The sequence below is a fragment of the Prenolepis imparis genome, unplaced genomic scaffold (genome assembly GCF_030444845.1).
Source record: "Prenolepis imparis isolate NDT839.2.m4 unplaced genomic scaffold, iyPreImpa1.0 SCAF_2, whole genome shotgun sequence".
NCBI classification, from domain to species: domain Eukaryota; kingdom Metazoa; phylum Arthropoda; class Insecta; order Hymenoptera; family Formicidae; genus Prenolepis; species Prenolepis imparis.
This window is the reverse complement of record NW_028141160.1, coordinates 23,154,909-23,178,992: the sequence shown is the minus strand read 5'-3', so window position 1 is coordinate 23,178,992 and position 24,084 is coordinate 23,154,909. Positions and strand designations below refer to the sequence as shown.

General features: G+C 38.5%; 1 protein-coding gene across 16 annotated transcripts in view; it reads left to right on the top strand.

Annotated features, from left to right (window-relative positions):
• Pmca (plasma membrane calcium-transporting ATPase 3) overlaps positions 1-24,084 on the top strand; it is an 88,173-nt gene that overhangs the window by 24,614 nt on the left and 39,475 nt on the right. For 8 of the 16 annotated variants that reach the window (XR_014424798.1, XR_014424800.1, XR_014424799.1 and 5 more), the window contains 13 exons: positions 5,733-6,013; positions 6,101-6,304; positions 6,497-6,723; positions 6,902-7,037; positions 7,160-7,294; positions 9,194-9,229; positions 10,320-10,717; positions 10,848-11,332; positions 11,574-12,619; positions 12,734-12,948; positions 13,097-13,248; positions 17,354-17,483; positions 21,801-21,869. Coding sequence is in view for 13 of the 16 variants with exons in the window: in XM_083032277.1 (XP_082888403.1) it covers positions 5,857-6,013; positions 6,101-6,304; positions 6,497-6,723; positions 6,902-7,037; positions 7,160-7,294; positions 9,194-9,229; positions 10,320-10,717; positions 10,848-11,332; positions 11,574-12,619; positions 12,734-12,948; positions 13,097-13,248; positions 17,354-17,483; positions 21,801-21,869 (3,390 nt within the window). In the remaining 3 variants the exon portion in view is untranslated. Of the gene's footprint in view, positions 1-4,425; positions 4,601-4,715; positions 5,148-5,732; positions 6,014-6,100; positions 6,305-6,496; positions 6,724-6,901; positions 7,038-7,159; positions 7,295-9,193; positions 9,230-10,319; positions 10,718-10,847; positions 11,333-11,573; positions 12,620-12,733; positions 12,949-13,096; positions 13,249-17,353; positions 17,484-21,800; positions 21,870-24,084 lie in introns of those variants that run through there. The other 8 variants (XM_083032287.1, XM_083032286.1, XM_083032285.1 and 5 more) reach the window with 5 other exon arrangements.

Sequence of the window (24,084 nt, the reverse complement as noted above, 5' to 3'; positions counted from 1 at the left end):
TAAGACTGAGTCGTTAAAAGCGGTCGTTAAATAATAAATAAGAGACTATCGACACGACGTTTCCAACGAATTTTTAATCGAGACGATTACAAAGCGAAAATGACTTTTCCTCGAACGACTTGTCACAAATAGTTTCCCGATGACGTCATCCATTTGTGTCAGACGCGCGAACCGCTAATAAATTTTGAAAATTTAACATATCACGTCGCGTTGCTTGATTGTAATAAACGACGTGTTTTTTACACATGAATCAAACACGCGTCAGCATATATACATACACATACTTATAACGTACATACATACGTAAGCGTGGCTGGCGAAAGTGTTAAACAAATATATGCGTCAGCCTCGACGACGAGAGGATTGTTGCTCGCTTAACGACCGTATCGCGAACGCGAATGAACGTTATTAAGTCGACACGGTTTTAACGGCCGTTTATATCGATTTGGGGGCGAGTCGCTTAAAGAGGAGGGGGAGGAAGGGCGCCGTAAATATTTATTTACGCGCCCTTCCTCCCTTCATTAGGCGCGCGTGTCTCGCAAACATTAGAGACGCGAAAACCCCTTCTCGAGGTTCGCGATAAGAGGATATACAGCCAAACCCTCCGTCACACCGTATATATTTGCGTGACGTGTGTCGGAATATGTGCAAGGAATGAGAGTTATATACATACATTTTCGCGTAGGACGTTCTTTCGCATTCATGATTCATCATTCGTCGACTCTTATTCTCTATCGCGTGGCGAGCATGTCTGACGATTAGAGTTGTGACACGTTACTATTTATTCGTGGAAGGCGCCTCGCTCGCTTTTTTTTTTTTTTTTTTTTTTTTTTTTTTTGCGATCGAGTGATTAATTGGTCGATGATAGGATTTGCGAGACTCCGGATGAGTCATCTATCTCTTTCTTCGATATTTGAAATCGTTTACTTCATGTATGTACAATATTAGTGAAATAAATTATATATTAGTGAATTTTTTTTGTAAAAAATAATTATAAATAATATATATTCACTTATGCTGTACATAATATACTATATATACATATTTATAATTACGACCCATCATTTGACATCAGAATCTCTTTAAAAAATTTCGCGCTTTTAAAATCTAAAGTTTTGATGGACTCGATAATTTCGCTCTTGTATATGTGTGTAATAATTTACATAACAATTCACGCGATAGGGTAGGGGAAAAATAAATAAATGATGGAATTTGATGACGAATAAACTAGGTGAGAGAGACGAATCTGGGTCATAATTCCGCGTCATAATTCCTCGCGTATATGTATGTTCGATTTTTTTCGCGCGTCCTCTTATTAATATTCATGAAACTTTGAACTTTCGAAGCACACCGAGAGCTTCGGCGAACGTCGAGAATATCCGGCTGTCTTACACATATATATATATATATATCCGACGTTTGACGAAGGACATTTCTCCGTCTTATTACCGGCGACGACGGGCGCCGTAATAAGTTGGTGGTTAATAAAAAGGAAGGAGGAGAGAGATATTAACGTTACGCGATGACGTTACGCGGTGCTGGGTGAATAATGAGAGAGCGACTCGTGCAAGAGCGATTAAATTCGTTTAAGCCAAGTAAGAGAGCCGCGTCTAGTAAATGGATAATAAAATCGCGCCTGGGTTCTAATTCGATGAACGTGCGTAAGCGGTGACATCATTTCGCGGCGACTCCACCTCTACCTGTATTTATACGACCTCCGGTATATAGCGTATTAATGACGATACGCTCCCGTGGCCGCGGTCACTCGTGAAAGAGCGTGTCTCAACAACAAGCCAGTATCTGCCTGCGTTCCTTGGCATAAAATGTCATCATCATTGGGACACGTAATCCTCGGAAAGTAATGGCCCGGCAACCTTCGCCTCTCTCTGCCTCTCTCTGCCTCTCTCTCTTTCTCTCTCGACGAGATCTCGCAGGATTCCGTGATCATCGTGTTCGTATTTATAGCATTGTGTCAGACTGTGCCTCGGAACACAATTAGTCATGTGGATCATCGGATACACGAGGAATCATTGGGGTTGACTCGCTCGAAATTTATCGAATTAATTTATTAAAATATAAGGCAGAAAAAAGTACGCACGCGTAGGCGATTAAAAGATACAACTTTCTTACAAATAAAATATCTAATTTGCGATTTTTACGAGCGCGAAAGGAAAGATCGGTTGATCGATCTGGATATATTTTCAACGATCGGCCTGAAAATATGAATCGAGGAGAATTATAATTTCGCAAGGGGGGTGTCTCACTCATCAAAAATTTGTAAAAATTTGGACATGTATACCGAGAATTCTAAGTAATTCTATGCGCCGTATAATTCTAAGTAATGCGATGAAATGCGTATATTATGTTAATTCTTTTTTTTTAAATAAAATACAATATTTAAATATTAGTACTGTTTAATTGAATAAGAAAAATGTAATTAGAATGATTACAAAAAGAAATGTTAAGAAAAATATTATTGTCATATCAAATCATATAATACCAATGTATTATGCAAAACATTAAAAATTAATATTTTTTAAAAATTAATATTATGCAAATATTTCGTTGCAACACTTAAATTAAAATATTATATTATTATTAAGATATAACAAAAAGTTACGCGCATTCCCAATTATAAATTTTAAAAAATGTCTTAAAAATTTCTTTTATATAAACTTAAACACACAAAATACAAATAAAATTAGATTAGATCTGAACAAATTAAATATCAAATATTAATGATTTCATAAATTATAATATTTAATAAAATATATATTTAAAAAACGTCATAACACAACATCATTTTTACTTTTTAAGACGTTTTAATCTTGTCTGGGTTATTATTGTTTTATGCATGTAAATTAATGCGAAGTAATACGCAATTCCAGAAAAAATGTACATGTATTGCGACAGTGAGACACTCCTTGTAATTTCGCGTTTTCGCGAGGCAAACAGAGGAGAGAGGCAGGGGACCTTTTTTGGAAATATTTCAAGTCGCGAAATCGCGACTATAAAAGTCGCCCTAGCGTGTACGCGACTTAATAAACGCACGCGACGAAACTATGCACTTATATATACATATTATGCGCGCGTGCCAAATGCTTAACGCTGTACATTTTAATAATAATAAATAAAGCGACGGAGCCGCAAACGGAAAATTACCTCCGCTTACGTACGGCTTGTCGGTCGGATCGATATGTATAACAAGTTTCTTCTTTCTCTTTCTCTCTCTCTCTCTCTCTCTCTCTCTCTCTTTTCCTCTCTGGATTATTACGCGATTCGTCTCTCTCTGTATAAAATTAGGGCGATATAAATTTTCATAATTTTGACGTTTCTCTTCTCGCGCTTACTACAGGTGTTTCTAAGTAAGACTTCCACATTCGTTTCCATCATTCGCTCGCTATTCTTAGTTGTTTTAATATCGTATATGTATTTACAATTGGGACACACCGTGCACGCGTGTTTTGCATGATGGCGAAAGTCCTTAATAAAGCCTCGTCGCCTCCTCGCCGACGACAAGTATCGTAAAAGGAAGTCTCGCGCGCGCGACTCGTAACCGGTCGGTCGGTTGATTATTATTACGGATCGGTTGAAAATAGCGCGCGCGTGCCGGGGATGAAAATTACGTAAAGTGCTCCTCCCGGGTTCCCGCGAATCGAGGAGAATCGCAGAGTGCGTGTGTGCGCGAGAGCAAAAACGCGCCTTTCGTCGCGTGGCGTCATCGCGACGCTGACGACGTCCATGAGGCGTCTCGACGTCTCCGATTATCTCGCCGTCGATCTTTTATATCGTTAGAGCGAAAGAAGCTTTTATCGAATAGATTACATTTCTGTATCTCGATGTGTATTCAGGTCGCTTATTCTTTCTCGTGATGGAATTTATTATTTTTTTTTTTTTTTCAAACAAGTTTTTTTCATGTTCATATATATTTTATATATATATAATAAATGTATGTTTGCACTTTGAAAGAAAAAAAAATAGAACGCAGAAGTGCTGTGAATTTCCATTCAGGCCTTTCCAGGCGAGTATATATACTTTTCCTGCTCACATCGGTATATATTTCTATTTCTAAAACTTAAACATACACATCTGTTTCGCTTTAAATGCGGAAGGGAATGACGAAAAGTGCAGTTCAAAATTAAGATTTAAAATGTAATAAAATGAATGAGAATTCATGACTCGAGATAAAAAAAGAGAGAGAGAGAGAGAGAAGAGAGGGAGGGAAGGGAGGAAGAGAGGGAGAAAGAAAGAGAGAGAGGAGAGTTACGCTCGCGACCTACTAGAGGGCAACACGAATTGATTATCATTTTGCTAATGGCTCATTTCACTTAACACTCACTTTTCCATGGTTTTCACGATCGAGCATCTTTGTCGGATTGTCTGTCTGCCAGCGCGGCGATAAAGTCATCTCCCTCTCTCTTTCTTTCTCCCTCCCTCTCCCTCTCTTCCTTTCTCTCTTTCCTTATACGTCATTCATTTACAACTAGAAATCATAAAGTTTTGACGGGAATATAGTGGTGAGACTAGTGGTCAACTATATTCGTTTTCATCCAGATTCGTCGTCGCTCTTTCGCACCGAAAAGAGGAAAATCGTCGGGAGGTAAAGGCGCTCGTCTCTCTCTCTCTCTCTCTCTCTTTCCGATGCGCGCAGTTATTTTTAGAGCACCGTGTTTGTATTCTTTTATCGAGCGAGCGCGAGTGACAGTCCGTCTAGTCCGTCGTTATTTTCCGTACGTCGCGTCGGCGGCCGATTGGTGTTCGGGGGAGGGTGAAATCGCCGTCGTCGTCTGCTGCTGATTTCATCCCGGTTTCGTCGCGATCCGCGCGAACGTTCACGCCGCGCTGTCAGTTTGAGCGGTTGAGCGGCCGAAGCCGAAGCCGAAGCCGCCCGCTCGGCGCACCTAACCTCAATTTCTTCGAGCGGCGCTCGCGCGCATTCTTTCACCCTTTCGGCGAAAGGGATCGAGTGTTCGCTCCCGGAGGTCAACCGATCGCCGGATTCGTGATCATCTCACGCTCTCCGAGTCGCCGGACTCTCCTCCACATGACACATCAGCATCAGACACGACCGGAGAGTCGTTTGCTCGGGAGCGCCGGGTTAAAGGAGTTTGACATTTAACGCGAAGCGCCGCGGTAGGGTCGACATGGTATGTGTATGCGCGTGTATATGTGTATGTATGTGTATGTGGGGTAGAGACCAGCACGGCGGAGCGATGTTGCTCCTTTCGACGTCGCTGCACATCCCCCGGAATCAATAATCGCGTTGCATAAGCGACGAGAGTCCGCGTGTGCCCTACCTTCGTCATCGTCATCATCGTCGGATATTCGTGTTTCGTTTCGTTTCGTTTCGTTTCGCGACACGCGGTCGCGCCGATATCGATTTCGTTCGCGTTTCCGCGATTCCCGAATCGCCTCGCCGAGATCGAAAGGAGTCGTCGCGCGCGACGTGTTTTACGTTCGACAATGCGCGACAATACATACCTTACCACGGTAGTTTCAATGATTTAATCCTTTTTCCGATATCTGTTGATTGGTTCTACTTGGTGATTTTCATTAGACCATAATATCGTGACAATTTAAGTCAATAAATGGAAATTGAAACGTGACTAGATGTATAAATGTAACGTGACACTGCTATATATTTATATTCCTATATATATTTTTTATTATATTTTTTACTAATATATATTTTAAAACTTATCCGCTGTAACAATGTCTCTGTTATCTTTCAGCCGTTGGTCCTCCATTCGTTTGGAGGCCAGTGGAGCAGCGACGCCAGAGAATAATACGAGCTGTGGTAGCCTTGCGGAAGCGTAACAGTAGTTGGCTTCGGCCAACAGAGGCGACAGAGATATCATGGCGACGATAGACGGCCGGCCGGCCCAATATGGTATCACGCTTAAGCAACTCCGCGAGCTCATGGAGATTCGGGGGCGCGAAGGTGTCAACAAAATCAATAGCTACGGTGGTGTGCAGGAGATTTGTAAAAAGCTATATACTTCACCCAATGAAGGTAAAGAGATTTTCCTTCTAACGTATCAAAATTTTGAAATTACATCTGTGACGATGTGGTAAATATCACTTCTTATTGTTTACATAGGTCTTAGTGGGTCAGTAGCGGACATAGAACATAGGCGAGATACATTTGGTTCCAATATGATACCTCCAAAACCACCAAAAACATTTTTACAGTTAGTATGGGAAGCATTGCAAGATGTCACGTTAATCATCTTAGAAGTAGCAGCATTGGTTTCATTAGGTCTTAGCTTTTATCATCCAGCTGATGATGAGGAGGAAGAAATAAGTAAGTATTTATAATGTGCTCTATTATGTATTTATCCTTACTTTATGATTTCCATTTGTTGTTAGTAAGGAGAGATGTTGTATATTCTTGTGTATTAAAATTTTTTAACACAGATAAATGTTATCAATCTTAAAGAAAGATTCCAAAAGATGTTGAATAATATATATATGTATTCCTTCTATTTATTTCCAGGTTTAGTAGATGAGGACGAAGCAAAATATGGTTGGATTGAAGGACTCGCTATATTGATTTCTGTAATTGTGGTGGTCTTAGTGACGGCGTTTAATGACTACTCCAAAGAGAGGCAGTTTAGAGGTCTTCAAAGTCGGATAGAGGGAGAGCACAAGTTCTCAGTTATACGGCAAGCAGAAGTGAAACAAGTTTCCGTGTCTGATATTGTTGTCGCTGACATTTGTCAGGTATATATGCAACAGTATTAAATCAAGCTGTTAGAATATAAATTTTTTAAACAAATCTTACATATATAATATAATTTGTTAACATGGGATACTAGTTTTGTGTGCTGGCATTGCTAAATATTAACATAGTATAAACAAAAGTGAAATTTATATTAAATTAGCTGTTTGACAATTACAGATAAAATATGGAGACCTGTTGCCTGCAGACGGTATTCTTATACAAAGCAACGATCTCAAAGTAGATGAATCCAGTCTGACTGGAGAGTCAGATCATGTAAAGAAAGGGGAATCGTTTGATCCTATGGTGCTTTCAGGTGAGATAGCCTTGTTTAAATTGTAATAATTCTTACTATGTTGTATTATCTTTACAATGTAAAAAAAAATGTTAGGACTTTTATGCGACAAAAAGCTATTTTGAATATGTATTGTTAAAAAGGTACGCATGTGATGGAGGGTTCTGGAAAAATGTTAGTTACCGCAGTAGGTGTTAACTCTCAGGCGGGTATTATCTTTACCTTATTGGGTGCTGCTGTTGATCAACAGGAGCAAGAAATCAAGAAAATGAAGAAAGGTACGTATAATCGTTATTGCCTATCGATCGATTGATCGATCGATCACTTTGAATGACTGCACATTTATACAGAGGTTACTAAATTCTTAGAGTAATGTGAAATCCTTTTTTATATATTATATATGTATATATATATATATATATATATATATATATATATATATATATAAAGTACATGTTTCTCTCAAAATTCCACATTAGGTTCTATCAGATTACTTTTGAGATTGATATCCCACATATTCTCTCTCTTTTTACTCTGATGATTTAGTATACCTATCTCTACTAGCAACTTCTAAATTTAGTAAACTTTAGTCTGAAAATATTATTGAAAATCCGGCACATGAATAAATTGCGATGCGTTTATATATATAGTAGAACGAATAGCAAATATATTTTATGGCAATTTGTGCCTTGTAATGGAAGTTGTTGGTACACTCTACCATATTCCCGCATGATATTTACGAAATGTCTCAAACTGAGTGTAGACGAATCGCAATGGATGCATGGTTTTGACGTGAATTGGTGTGAATCATTTTTTTTAATATGAATTTTACAACAACCATTTTTTTCATTCCCTGTACTTTGTTCTTTCGACATTGCATTTGCCACAACATCGGATTTTATATATACTTTTATTAACTCATTAACTAATTTGTGGTTGTAGAAAACCTGCGTTTTAATTTGATAATGTTTCCAGGATAGACACTTTTCGTGTGTATTTTAGAAAGTAATCTATATAAAACTGCCATGATACAGCAGTATGCATTATTAATTTTATGGCAAATACCACCCTCCATTGACAAAAAATTTTTTCTTTGTTCACTTATTCACGCTATGAATATATTACAGACGTACCAAATATCGAAATAATATTTAAAAGTTATTATATATAATATGTGAGATCTATTCGCGCGAATTATCCTTATTAAAATTCCATTTACATAGTTTGTCAAAGATAATGTGTCTTTATCGGATATAATTTTTTCAAAATGCTATTATTTGATTATATCTCTTTCGTTTATAAGTTATTTGTGTTTTTGTCCCTCTTTAGCTATAAATGTTTTTGTTATATATACTGTTTTTTTATCTTTGTCTGATATGTGTATATGAAATTTTATACTTGATAATTTCAAAATTGATGAAATTGTTATCATTATATAATCTTTCAAAATAATTTTTATGGAAAGTGTCATAAAAGTTTGGTACTTTTCGAATTAAAAAGCTTTAAAGTGAATAGTAAATATTCTAATAAGAATTAGACTTTAAAAGTGTTTACGTGATTAAATTTCTATAAAGAAAGAAAAATAATTGTCATTTATATAGTTGTATTTCAAATTACATTTTTACCAAAAAATCTTTCAACTCTTTTCCTCTCTCTTCGATTTTAAATAATGTACTATTTCTTAATTTAGTTTTACTTTAATCAGTGTATTAATAGTTCAGGAAAAGTACATAAAAATTTTTGGGACATTTTACACATTTTATGGAAAAATGAATATTAAAATATCATAATTCCTCTTTTTGATCCATACTCCTTTGTAAATCTTTCATTATTGCACAACCTAGAAGGTGAACTCGTATTTTATCGACAAGTTATCCACGCAAGGAATGCACTTTCATGCACTCTTACGATTAACATTAGTGAAACTTTGTCCGCATATCATAGAAGCAATAGTCGCTTCTTTATGTTTGACCTTCTGGGCTGTACCTACTACCTGTCTACCTATTTCATTTGTTAGTGTTAAGTACCCACTTGCGAAAATTAATGAAAAATGGAAAAGAAAAATTATAATCAGAAATGTAAATTCTTTTATTGACGCGACTTATTATACCATTGGCATATATATTTTTCAAATAGATTGCTAATCAATTTCATTTTGCATGTATTTTTTTATCTAGAGGCTAAAAAGCAGCGGAAGAAGAAGTCATTACCAGGTGAATAATTCTAAATAATATATCTATATCTATAATATATATATATTTTTTTATTGTTTTTATTATCTTGATATATATATATATATATATATAATTATGTGTACATATATACACATAGACTCGCGGTCATGAGGTCAAGAAATTAATTGATCGTTTTGAGTCCTCAAGGCAGCATTTAGTTTTTTTTGTCTTTATCTCTCACTTCATCTCTCTTTTTCATTTCTTTTGCATTTTGTTCGGGATTTTTCTTTTTTCTGCGTTATCACTTCGATTAATTACATACTATGAACTTTATATTAATGTTGCGTATCCAGAGGAATTTTTTTATCGCACTTTCTCTCTCTCTTTCTCTTTCTCTTTCTCTTTCTCTCTCTGATGACGTTCGATTATAAAGTTTAATTTTTTTTTTTTTTTTTTATCGATTATGATTTGAGGGTATACTCTCGGATCTCTGGATGTAGCGAAGAAATGGCAGTAATTTAAAATCGAGACGTAAAGCAGTGAGATTGTTTAAAGGTTGCATTATCTCGATATATCAAACGCTACATCTCGTGCCGAGAGCGTAAGAGAAGAAACAAAATTTATATTATCCACGCTTTCGTGTTCCCTATTGATCTTTGCGTGTTCTATTGGCAATGATTTTTATATATATATGCATTTGGACACATTAGCGACTACCTCGTTCTTGCATATAGCTTCTTGTTTTCTGCATTTTAGTAATGATATATAAAACACCCTATGGTTTTAATCTGTGTTTCTCTAACATGTAACTGTTGTGTACCTCCGTATTAATCTCGATCATCTCTCATTAAAACTTTTTGGCTATCCACCAATTCGAGTAGCATCCAGCATTTTATTATTATAGAATGCTTTTGAGATAATATACTTATTATATACTTCTAAGTGTAACGATCGAGATTCAGTCGGTTCAGTTGCGATCGATCAGAGCAACCCCTTCGGCATCATGATCAAGATCTTGGTTGAGATGCGAGCCGAGGTGTGCGATCGCTCGGGCCGATTGAGCCTCGATTGAGCCTTCTAATATAAAAACGACGAGGGACGCAGTCTAATCTTGACGTGGTAAATCAAGGAGAGGAAACGGTAGAGATTACCGGGAACAGTCACGTGACCGGAAGCGGTGGAGGCGGAGGAGGCGGCGGCAAGCACGAGGGTGGCGAGAATCATCACGCAGCTGCGCCCGTGAGCGCCGCAGAGAGCGGGAAGAAGGAGAAGAGTGTTCTGCAAGCCAAGCTAACTAAACTCGCCATACAGATCGGTTACGCCGGCTCGACCATCGCGGTGCTCACCGTCGTCATTCTAATCATACAATTCTGCGTGACGACCTTCGTCATCGAGGGCAAGCCGTGGCGAAACACGTACGCCAATGATCTGGTGCGGCATCTGATCATCGGTGTCACGGTGCTCGTAGTCGCCGTACCCGAGGGTCTTCCCCTAGCCGTCACCTTGTCGCTCGCTTATTCCGTCAAGGTGAGACTCTACAGAGATTTGGTTCTTTTTATTTATTTATTTTTTTTTTTAATTTAATCATTGTTTTTTCCCTCTTTATTCCGTTTTCTTCTCAAATTGCTCCTCGTTTTTTTTTCTTTCTTTCTCTCAGAAAATGATGAAGGACAACAATCTGGTACGTCACTTGGACGCCTGCGAGACTATGGGTAACGCCACCGCCATTTGCTCGGACAAGACCGGCACCTTGACTACGAACCGCATGACCGTGGTGCAGTCGTACATATGCGAGAAGATGTGCAAGTCGACGCCGAATTTCTCGGACATACCGAGCCACATCGGCGAACTGATCTTACAGGCCATCTCCGTCAATTCGGCGTACACGTCGCGAATAATGGAGTCGCAGGAACCTAGCGAATTGTCGATGCAGGTCGGCAACAAAACCGAATGTGCCTTACTTGGATTCGTATTAGCCCTGGGCAAGAAATATCAAACCGTGCGGGACGATATTCCCGAGGAAACCTTTACGCGGGTGTATACGTTTAATAGCGTAAGAAAGAGCATGTCTACCGTCATTCCCAGGAAAGGCGGTGGATACAGGCTCTTCACCAAGGGCGCTTCCGAGATCATCATGAAGAAGTACGTATATTCATTTATTTCATTTTTTCATATTTGAGACTTTTATGATGGAATTTTTTTAAGTCGCTGAAAAATTGTAGAGCAAAATATTCGACAATCTTTTAACTACGTAAAAATTTTACGTTAATTTTCTTTAGATTTTCTAAAGAATGAGAATCCATAAAATTTTAATGCAATATCAGTTTCTTCTTCTAACTCAATTTGATTGATTGAAAAAGGAATTGAATCGATTTTATTGCAGATGTGCCTTTATATATGGTCGCGATGGTCATCTGGAGACGTTTACCAGAGAGATGCAAGACCGTCTGGTAAAGAACGTGATCGAACCCATGGCATGCAACGGACTGCGCACCATCGCCATCGCTTATCGCGACTTTGTTCCTGGCAAGGCAGAGATCAATCAAGTTCACATCGACAACGAGCCCAATTGGGACGACGAAGATAATCTAGTGAACAATCTCACCTGCTTGGGCATCGTCGGTATCGAAGATCCGGTGCGATCCGAAGTACCGGACGCAATTAGGAAATGCCAAAAGGCCGGCATCACCGTGCGCATGGTGACGGGTGACAATATAAACACCGCGCGATCCATCGCGCTTAAGTGTGGTATTCTCAAGCCGAACGAGGACTTCCTCATTCTCGAGGGCAAGGAGTTTAATCACAGGATTAGAGACAGCAATGGCGAGGTGCAACAGCATCTCCTGGATAAGGTGTGGCCAAAATTGCGAGTACTGGCCAGGTCATCGCCCACCGATAAGTATACCCTGGTGAAGGGTATCATCGACAGTAAAGCGACCGAGAGCCGCGAGGTCGTGGCGGTCACCGGTGACGGCACGAACGACGGTCCGGCTTTGAAGAAGGCCGATGTCGGCTTCGCCATGGGCATCGCCGGCACGGACGTCGCTAAAGAGGCGTCTGATATCATACTGACGGACGATAATTTCTCGTCGATCGTGAAGGCGGTCATGTGGGGCAGAAACGTCTACGATAGCATCGCCAAGTTTCTGCAATTTCAACTGACTGTCAACGTGGTCGCCGTGATCGTCGCTTTCATCGGTGCTTGTGCCGTGCAGGACTCGCCGCTCAAGGCAGTACAGATGTTGTGGGTAAACCTAATCATGGACACGTTAGCGTCTCTCGCCTTGGCTACCGAAATGCCTACGCCCGATCTACTCCTCCGTAGACCGTACGGTCGCACAAAACCACTCATTTCCAGGACAATGATGAAAAATATTCTCGGTCAGGCCTTGTATCAGTTGAGCGTAATTTTCACGCTTCTTTTCGCCGGTGAGTACCGCCTCCCTTGGCTCCCCCCTTGTGATCTCTCTCGATTCCTGAGTCTCAGTCCGCCTCGTCGAACAGGCAGAACGTTCTAAAAACTTCCGCGATCAACTGCCGCAGGTGACCTGATGCTCGACATCGACACGGGCCGCGGAGTCGCGGCGGCGGGCGGCGGACCCACGCAACACTTCACCGTCATCTTCAACACGTTCGTTATGATGACTCTTTTCAACGAATTCAACGCCAGGAAAATTCACGGTCAGCGCAATGTCTTCCAGGGAATATTCACCAACCCCATCTTCTATTCAATTTGGATCGGCACGTGTTTCTCGCAAGTAAGTATATCTACTCAACCTATTCTTATATCTTACTCAATAAATCTTTTATTAACAAAATGTAAAAGGACGGCTAGCATTTTTACAACTTAAATGACGTTACTTAATTTTTTTCTAATAGAATTGTCTTTTTTTTTCTCTTTTTTAGGTGGTCATCATACAATACGGTAAAATGGCATTCAGCACCAGAGCGCTCACGTTAGACCAGTGGTTGTGGTGCCTGTTCTTCGGAATCGGTACGCTAATATGGGGCCAACTAGTTACGACTATTCCTACACGCCGAATTCCCAAAATTCTTTCGTAAGTTAAAATTATGTACTCTTACACATAAACACGTTTTTTTGTTTGTTTTTTGAGCACAGTCGAATCGAGGTTTGTTGCAGTAGAAAAGATGATTGTTCGCAATACTTTTTGTTTTTAAACAGAAAACTTCTTAAAAAGGATGAGATTATATTCGTGACATTTGTCAACTTCATCTTTGATAATGAAAATCTTGATTAACTAATTAATTAATTGATAATGTATAATAATTTTGAAAGTAAGCTAATCATGAAAATTCTTGTTTTCTTGCATTGGTATGTAAAGATCAACTGCGTAAAGGTATTAAGAATGAAAGGTTTTTCAATAAGTAAACTGTTTTTCAGATCATTTGATGATCATTGTAAATAATACATCAACATATCGACATTATGCTGAAATCTCTCATAACGCTTAGAGTAACCGACTTTATATCTAATAATCTATTATCACATACGAATTAGCGTCTTAAGTCTCATTAGTGGTAGATGCCTTTGCATGCCGAATCTTGAACTCACTCGTACTAATCTGTATATATGTATACATACATATATACATCACAGGACTAGTATCAGTTTTATGTTGAATTGTCTCGAAGAGAATGTTGTCTCCCGATGTTGGAATTGGAAGCACGCGTGATTATTTTGATCTATGACTGGAATCTTTGATAAACTTGCAAAATAACCGCAAAGTGTTGTACATAAAATATAATTTGACGCCTTTTTCATCAAAGTTTCAATCGAATCGAGCCTATAATTACATAAAAAAATTATAATATAAAAATTATAAATTATTATATAATTGGGATAGTTAATTGGGATACTTTTGCACTTAACAAAAATTATATATATCCATCCCTATAATTAAAAAAAATTATTCACAATTTTTTAGACTACTAATACTAATATAGTTACATTTTTTTCAAAAAGAAGTCATTATATGTACTTGATGCAAAATCATTAACACAAATGTGTATTAACAATTTTGTATATAAATGTTTTTGTTTTGAAAATTGTTTATTACTTGAAACATCATGTGTATTGACACTTCTGCGATTCGTAAATTGTGAAAAGAATCGATATGAAATCGATCACGCGTAATCGAATAAAAATAATCATGCGCGCGAATCCCATCCCCAGGTATTCCATCCCTCGCTCCTCCAACCGTGGAGTAGCTTACGTAACTTGGTCTTAATCGTTGCATGATTACAGCCGTACAGTCGAAATCTACGTACTTGTTTGTGTCGAGTGACCGATGACGTGCACTGTTGCACTAGCTAAAAGTTTGAGGCACAATCTTCAACAGAGGCGAATTAGAAAAAAAAAAAACCGACGAAGGCGAGAGCTTGATTTAATTTGAAATAACGCCATCGATTAATTAACAATCAATTTCGATTTGCGTGAAAAACAATCCACAATTAATTAATGCTTATTAACACACATATATTTATATATATATTTTTTTACACGATCCCTTGGATTTATGCGGTTTCTCAGCGTTCTCTATCTATTTCTTACTTTAACTCTTTCTTTATGTATTTTTTTGTCCAACCTTTTCTGCCTTTACCTCTGCCTATTTTTGTCTCTCTTCTTACTGTTCTTAATCGCTCCCTGTACTTTCTCGTCCATTGTATATGATACATACACGATCCCAGGATACACACGCTTTCAAATCATAATACTCTTAATAATACTCATTTCTGATCATACACCTGTCCGATCCAATTTTCGGTGAGATCTATTTTCGATATTGCAAAAAAAGTGTATGGAAAAGATATTTTCATTTTTCGAGAGAGAAAATACAAGGATGTTTCGTGTTTTTAGAACTCGCTGATTTTACGATAATTTCATGATCATCGCGCTTCTGCATCTCATCATCTCTCTCCTCTTCTGTCTATTTCTCTCTTTTTCTTTCTTCAAGCTAATTCAGCTTCTAATTCTTCTACGAGAATCTCTCTCTCTCTCTCGAGGGAGGAATGCGCAAGGGAAGACATAATCTCAAATCGAGAATATACACGCTTTTTTGCTACTATACTCTCTCTCTTTCTCTGTACATACGCGAGTCAAATGCGCTGCTATAAAATGCTACACGAGCGGAAGGGTCCAGCTAACCAAAGGTTACAGGGAGTGCGCGAAGCTTTTACCACCGAGTGTAGTACGTGCACCGCTTGATAACACAACGGGACCGCCCCGGCTATTCACTTTGTAGTGTGTATGTGTGTTATACCGGTTCGTGGGTGAACAGAATCCCGATACTTGCCCCCGCGTACGTATGTACATTGTATACGTTCATGCTGCTCCCAGGACGACGACAAAGACCGACGACGGACACACTGTTAACTAACAGCAGAGTATTGTCGGATTGGTCCCCGATTAGTGTGTGTGAGTATGGTATTAAACACGGTTTTTTTTTTCGTAAGCGATATCTTTACCCTTCTATCAATGCATAATTTTTCATCAATGTGTGTGGATACCCGGGTACCAATCACGTGTTTTCGACACGTTGCATTGTGTGACAATTTGTTTATAGCAGCTGCTGGACAGCTGAACGTTCTTTTTCATTATATATACAAAGGTTCTTTATATTTTATTTCGAGTAGAGAAAAGTTATTGAGTCATTGACAGAAGGGTTAATCGCAACATGTAATCTCGCGCATTTTCGACAATTTCTTCCTGGCATTTTTCTTTTTTTTTTTCATTTTTTTGTGACATTCTGGAAAACAAATCGCTCAACGAATAGGTATATAAATTACCCGGACCGACCCTCGACATGCACCGTTATTATCCCGTTCACCGACGAGTATTATTCTGTACACGAGCTACGAGCTTGCGTGCGAGCCTATAAATAGCAACGACGGGCGACGCGTAGTCGCGATGGTACTCTGTATGATTTTCGCGTTTGTATCGTTCAACAGGTAAGGAGAGAAATCGCGTTGCTCTGTACCAAAGTGACGATCTGACGCAAAATTGACGATATATCCCGAAACAAAAAAAAGAAACAAATTGATGAAATATTTGCAATAAAACCAACGAAACGGAAACACAACACATTCCAACGCCGACGTTCTTAAGCAAAGACGAAAGTCAATCGTGCTCTCCGTACTTGTGTGCGGATTGCGTTAATTGCCAAATCCCCTAATAATCGCGTACCACGCTGAAGAAAGCTGTAACATTGCATTTTTGATGCATTTGCAACGATTCTCTCTCTCTGTCATCCCTTTTTCGCGCGCATATACAGTCTTGCGTATCTTTTCCTCTCTCATTCTTCTTTCCATTTACTTCTCGCATTTTTTCTTCGCTGCTCTCACTGTTGGTTGTAACATAGAATGTTGAAATAAGCAGAAAACACTGATAAAAAAAAAGAGTTTCGCACATCTAACGCTTTACACTAATATCCTGTACCATATTATACAGAATACACTTTCTCGCTCATACATATATCCACATTGCATCCCCTCATTTGTTGCCTCATATACAGATTGCTCATTAACAAACTTGTTTGAAATAATTTGTCTCCTATCAGGAATTGATCACATCTTTTATATTTCCAAAAAAAAATTAAATATTTTTGTGCGATAAAAATAACTTTTTGAACTTTTTTCATAGAAAAATCAATGTAAAATTAACGAAAAAAATATCGTTATTTTATTTCTTTAAAATACGATTTTTTAAACCGTCCACAATTTCTTGCAATCCCTATTGAGAGAAAATTATTTCAGTTTATTTCGAGTCACCATCACACATGCATCCATATTCTTTTTTTTTTCTGTAACACATCAATCTTTGACCGAGAACCGCACATTTTCTCATCGCACACCCGCGCTGTCATTATTCCCGATATCTTTTTTTTCTCTCAAATCATCACGCATAGCGTAGCATAGTAGATTAGGGATTCTGCTAAGGAGCGAGGGGAAAATGGAAAACTGTCGGGTGGTGTGCAGTGCGCCGAGGAGGGAGAGCCGGCCGCAAACAAATCGAACAAAAAAGAAAAACGAAAAGAGAGAAATTAACAAACGGTGTAGCGCATTCTTTTCCATTCAGTTTTTTAACAGGAAGAAATCAAATCATCGAGTGATGAAGAAATGGTTTCATGTTTTTTTCAAAAACAGATGGGGCCGCGGCCAGCCGGATGTCGGCGCGATGAATCTAGGAGACGAGAATTTCGATCCAGACTCGGATAAAAAGCCGCGCGCAGGACAAATTCTATGGATCCGTGGTCTAACACGGCTACAGACACAGGTAACTATCCCTATCTCTCTCTCTCTCTCTCTCTTTCTCTCTTTCTTTCTGTCTCTCTATCTATCTCTCTCATTCTCTCATTATCTCGTCACTCAACAAAGAAAAAAGAAAACCAATATTCTCTCGATATTCTCCTCTATCACGTAATACAGAAACGAAACCGGAACCAGCTTCCGGTTCAAGGTGGCGAAACCACACGGTCCTCTTTAACATTAAGACTTTTCTTAGGACTCTTTCTTCTTTTTCTTATCTTTTTTTTTCAACAGAGCGTGCGCTATCGTTCAACGTTCTTCTACGTTGAACATATGTGCGCGCCCAATTATTATATTACGTATACCATTAAATATACTCTATACTATTACATACTTGTATTATTACGTTACAGAGAATCGAATTTGAATCTATATATTGTTCATCACTAACCATATATTATTATTACGACGACGACGACATAACGTAACGGGACGAGCCGTTTCAGTTTTGACGTTTTTATCATATCTTGGTTTGCATTTTCATTTGAGTTCTAACGCGTAAAGAGAGCCGCGCGCGTTTTTCCACCGCATACTTTTTCGATCACAACTGATTTAAAAAAAAAACCCAATCAAACCGACGACCGTGCTATAAAAAAGAAAGTGTCTCAACAGACGACCAAAGTCGATAGACCCGATCGTTGACCGACGAGCTCGAAAGAGAGCACGCGGGAAACGATTGCTGAAGGAAGAGCAAAGAGCCACCGCGAATTTTCACACGACAATGAGACACTCGGTGCTCTCACTCTCTCTCTGTCTCTCTTTCTTTCTCTCTTTCAGAGACTCCAGACACGTGTGTCTTTACTCTAATTAGGTACTGCATTCATATACATATGTGTGTGTGTATATATATATATATATATATGTATATGTATGTATGTATGTATATAGACAGGCAAACTCAATCTTCATATATAAGTCTTCGCCTAAGACTAGGTCTAATCTCGATGAGGTCATTATCTTGGGTAGGGGAGATCGATCCGCGAGCATCGATCGGTCGATTAGGGTGACAGGACCGAACGGAGAGAAACGACAAACAAGAGACGAGATTAATGCGATTAAAGTAAAAAGAAAAACCTGAATATAACTCATGTGACTCGACCAGTATCACTGATCGCGCATGCACGACTTCTTCGACGAGAACGACGCACTGATAGGATTGACGCACATACTCACATATATATACACGAACCCACATAGAACTATCTGCCATAGTAGACGCACAGATTAATGCTTGCTCTTCGCCCGTATCCCCCCTTTACGCGAGTACCGGAGTTGATGTGGGAGAGACCAAAGGGACAGTTGGGACCGGATGCTAAATATTTTACCATGTAGTTTAGCACAAAGGATCAAGCTGTCGAGCGAAATACATATATACGGAGCGGTCCATCTGAAACACGAAACACTTGAATACCTCTCTTGGACTCGAAGATACGAAGAAACAGTCTTTCTGCATTTTTTAAATAATAAAGTGTTATTATAGACATTTCTTCGTGCCTTTTAATCTAAGAGATACGTATTCCCATGTGTTTCTACTTTACAGTTGGTACTACTTTGTATAAGTCACAGATATAGATAAAAAAACAAGTAAAAAATTTAAACAACGCAGATTCCAAATTCCTATTTAAAATGCAAATCGGACAGTGAAACGTTCGTTTTGTTCCAACTTTTCCAATCGTGCGTGCTGTCGTCTCTCCCTCGTCGTCCCCCTTTTTTTTAAAGAAGATCGCGAGTGTCGTGACCAATATATAATACGTAGGGAGAACCACCAGCATCACCGGTTCGAGTCGAGTCTCCTGATATTATGTACTTTCTGCGTCGACGAGCTTTCGACCTGAGCACGTATATATTTACATTTTTGCGTACATATATATTATATTATATATATATTTATACGTTCATATATCTCTCCCGATACAGCTTGCATCCACAGTAGATTTCCACAGACAGCCAAAACCAATTTAGCAATGGTCCACGCAGTCCTCACCCCCAATATATCTTTCTTACTCTTTCTCTCTCTTTCTCATTCTCTTTATCTCTATTTGTGTTTCCTTCCCGATCTCTCACACTCGATTTTTTGTTTCCTCCACCGCCTCCTCTCCCTCACCCTTTCTTTACGCTGTCTATACCCCTCTAGTCTTCGTGAAATTACATGTCAGACGCTTTCGTCCTACCCACTCGAGGAGTGCTCCAGAATCCCAAACTGTGCACACACCACCACTCTTGTCTCCGAGTCCAGTGATCGATGTTACGTTTCGCCGATCGACAAACTCGGAGATATTCTCTCCCGCAGGGGTTTACCTCTTTTCAAACTATTGTCGTGAAGCATACACTCCGTCCGTGTACCCCGTTTTGGACAAGTCCGCAAGTGACGTGAAAAGCAGGATATTAAATCGATCTACGTATAGCGCACTTTGTAGTAACTTTCTTCGTTAAACTTTCTCTTTCTCTCTCTCTCTATCTCTCTCTCTCTCTGTCTCTCTGTCTCTCAGCAGATATATACCGCTAACTTTCTTTGCTCCACTATTAAATGAGTCCTTATGTAATACGTTATAACGCCGCGCGGAAACTATTCGCGTAAAGTAGACGTTGCCGAATGACGCTTGTATATACATCACATTATACAGGGTGTAATAATCATCTTATCGCGTGCAGATAGACCGAGTTAAACCGAATAGAAAAGTTATCTACCGTTTTGCGATCTTAATGAGAAATTAATTAAAAAAGATCGGCCAATCCGTACGAGAAGAGACAATGAGCGATGTTTTTTAATTAATTTCTCATTAATTATCGCGAAGATCGTAAGACGATAGAGAATTTTTCTACTCTGTTTAAATCGTCATATATCTGTACACGAGAGGTGGGACGATTATTATCGGACACTCCGTATATCTGTTGATAATATTAGATTGTATATAAATCGTTATTACAGGTATTATATAAATTACATGCATTTATTTTTTGCACAAAAAAAGTATTATTTGTGACGATAAAATCACGAAACGACGATGTCAATCGGCAGTCTTGTGTCTACTATACGATGATCAGTATTACGCGTAAAAATAGTCCTCCTTATGCATAAAGCGTATATATCTAAATCCGCCTCTTATGAGACGTGTAATTAGCCGGTGAAACGAACTTTGATTGTTACGCGTTTCAAGACCGAATAAAAGATTCATCCGCTCGCTATTGTCCTTAGCGCGGCCTTAGTAGCTACCGTTCCTATCGATTTTACGATTGAAGCGGAAGACTCTACTGTCTAAGTTAAAGTAGACGTTGCCAAACGACGTTTGTACATATATATATATATATATATATACATCGGATTATATATCTGTTGATAATACTAGAATAGAAAAAAATCGCTATTACACAGGTCTTATAAATTATATGCATTTATTTTTTACGCAATTGAAAAAAATATAATTTCACGAAACGACGATGTCAATCGGCGATCGCAGTTTTGTCTACTTATATGATCAGTACTATATGATCAGTATTCCAGGGTTTAATGATTGTGGTCCGTTTCTCGTCGAAGAATCCTTAAAACATCCGATAACACTCTGTACGATGATTGCGCAGCGAAGTATATATATAGTAATTTTGTAGTAATGTCAAATATTTATTTATCTATCTGTCTTTATCTATCTATTTATCTATCTATATATCTATCTATTTATCTATCTGTCTGTCTATCACTTTGGCGGCTCGGGCTGTAGCGCGACAAAGATAACGACATCGCTGGTCCGTTGCAGCTGTTACAGCCGATGTGATAAAATTAAAAAAAAAAAAAAACAAACAAACAAATGCACGAATTGCACACAACGTTGAGTAAAAAACCAAAAATTCTAGTTCTAGAGAGAACTCGCGACGACACGTATTATTTCCTTTCTCTCTCTTTCTCTCTCTCTTTCTCTTTCTCTTTATCTGTCTTTCTATACATTTTTATACTACTCTATATATACATATATATATATAGCTACACTTTATACTCTCTACATTGTCTTTATATATTCTCTTCCTCTTATTTTCTCTGTAACTTCGTCTGTTTCGCACAGTCAACGGTCGATAAGTGTTCAATATATATATCACGAGAAGCACACGTTAACATGAACGGCTTATGTTAGTAAGACGGAAAAAAAAAAGAAAAAAAAATAGAAAATCGAACAGACAATTAAAGAAAAAAAAAGACGGAAAAAAGTGATAAGACGACAAAAAGAAAATACAATACCAATGAAATGTCACGTGAAGCTAATGATGTAAAACTGGATGTGTCACCTACTTTCAGACGAGCAATAGAACTCTGGTGCAGAATGTATCTGTGACAGGCAGATCCCCTTCTCAGGATTACTACATGGTTAGTCCGCAAGTCCACTATCATCCGCAAGTTTGATCATTGTTTGACCGTGTTATATAAATAATAATCTGATTAACCGTTTCTCTCTATATATATTTCTCTATACGTATATATATTTTTATCAATTTTTTTTCTTCTGATATATATTCTGATTTTTTTTGCGACACTTCTTTGATCGATATGTATATACTATGTATTATGATTTCCTACAAGCAGACCTTTTCAGTTTTGCCTTTTGTGTTCTCTATCTCTCTGTCTTTCTCTTTCTCTCTCTCTCTCTTTCTCTTCTACTACTCTACTTACTGCTATTACTATTACTACTACTAATCTGTCTTTCTACACACGTCTCACAATGTCTGCATTTTGTTTAACAAGTAAGTGCTTGCGGACTGCGAGTCTCGATTAATATTTTTCGCCCGTGTGCTTATTATATATATATTATTACTACATGCGACACACCCATCCTTGTGGTTGATTCTAAATTGTTCTCCACAAATTTAAAAAAAAGCAAAAAGCTACAGCCAATATATATATAATATATATGTATATATAATTATAGAAAATATTTATAATTTTATATATATAATATATATGTGTATATATGTATATTGGCGTCGAGCAATTTGCATTACGCCATTGCGGCAGCTAACAATAACGCTCCTGTTGTTTTTTTTTTTCTTTTTTCTTGTTCACTTATTATTACACACCTGTCTCTCTGTGGATCCTGTGTCGCAGGATACGATCGTGTATCTTGCTTCTTCCGGTGTCACAATTCGTCCTATGTGTCTCTGTGAAGCGAGAAGCTTAAATATACATAAATGGGGCGCATGTGTTCGATAAATATCACGCTCCCGTGACAACGAAAAAAAAACAACCAACCACCCCAACGCGGGGTGCGGATTGGACCACACGCTATCGTTGTTGTCGCAGCCCGCGAGAGACATATTGATGGCTTTGATGGCGTTCGATGGACGTTAATTATTACGATTACGACCGTTTTGGCTGCCGTCATACGCTTTTCTCTCGATTGTCTCTCTTCTCCACCGTGTCACTTCTTGCGTGTCTTCTTTTCTCTATTTTCTTTTTTATTTTTTTCCCTTTTCTCTCTTTTTTTTCCTTCTTTCTCTTTCTTCTTTTTTTCGTTTATATTTTTTCTACACACTTTCCTCTAAGATGTTGCATGTACGTGTATGTGTGCGTTTCGAAGACGCTCGTCGATTGACCGAACAAGAGTCGTCGAGGAGACGAGCCGCGAAGCAGCTTTTCGGAGTGACGTGATCAGAGATGTGTAAAACTGGCGCTAACTGCGGTGTGTGCTATATCCGATGTTTCTCGATGCCATCAGCGCTGTTCCCGGAAATGTTAGTTAAAATTGACTGAGGTGTTTTTTTTTCTCGGTTGATTCCTTAAGTCGAGTCCAGACTCCCGTAGTTCTCTAGGGTCTAAATCTTTCGTACGCGATTCGTACCTCTCTGGTTCTCTCCGCTTCCGTGTCCTCGGAAGGAGACGCGGAGAATCAGTTGAACCCCAGTTAACGTTAATTAACGTTCCAAGGAACGGCCCGCTAAAACACACTAATAGCCTCTGTCAAACACTTGACAAGTCTTTCTTTTTTTCTTTTCTGGATCTATGTTTCGCTTTCTTGTGTGTGTGCGTGCGTGTGAGCATCATCTTTGTTTTTTTTTTATTTTTTCTTATTTCCGGCATACGACTCGCTCTGGTCGGCCGGTCTTTTTCTTCTAATATCTAACTACTTTACACGCGCCGTGTACAATTCGCTTCCTCTTTTCTCTCTCTATCTCTCTTATTTTCTTTATTCGTTTTTAATTATTGCAGTGTGAGCATTGCTGTGATGATGATGATTAACACGTGATGTACGATGTTATTACCGTACGTTGTATATCGATGTGTGCCGCGCGTGTGACATGTATTCTTTATTATTGTGCGTTTCAACGTACAACAGTGTGTATGTATACCTATATGTATATTCATATATTATATATTATATTGCATTGTGCGTTCTATATTCGATGCGAGCGATGATATGATAATACGCTTGAAAAAAAAGAAAATACCGAAAATTAGGCGAAATTTTTTTTTCCACGTTCGTTATACGGCGAGAATACGCGTGTTCCTCGGTTTTTTTTTCGAATTTTCGAGTCTCACACACAGTTTTCTCCCCATATAGCCTTCTAGACTCACGTACGTTCAACTA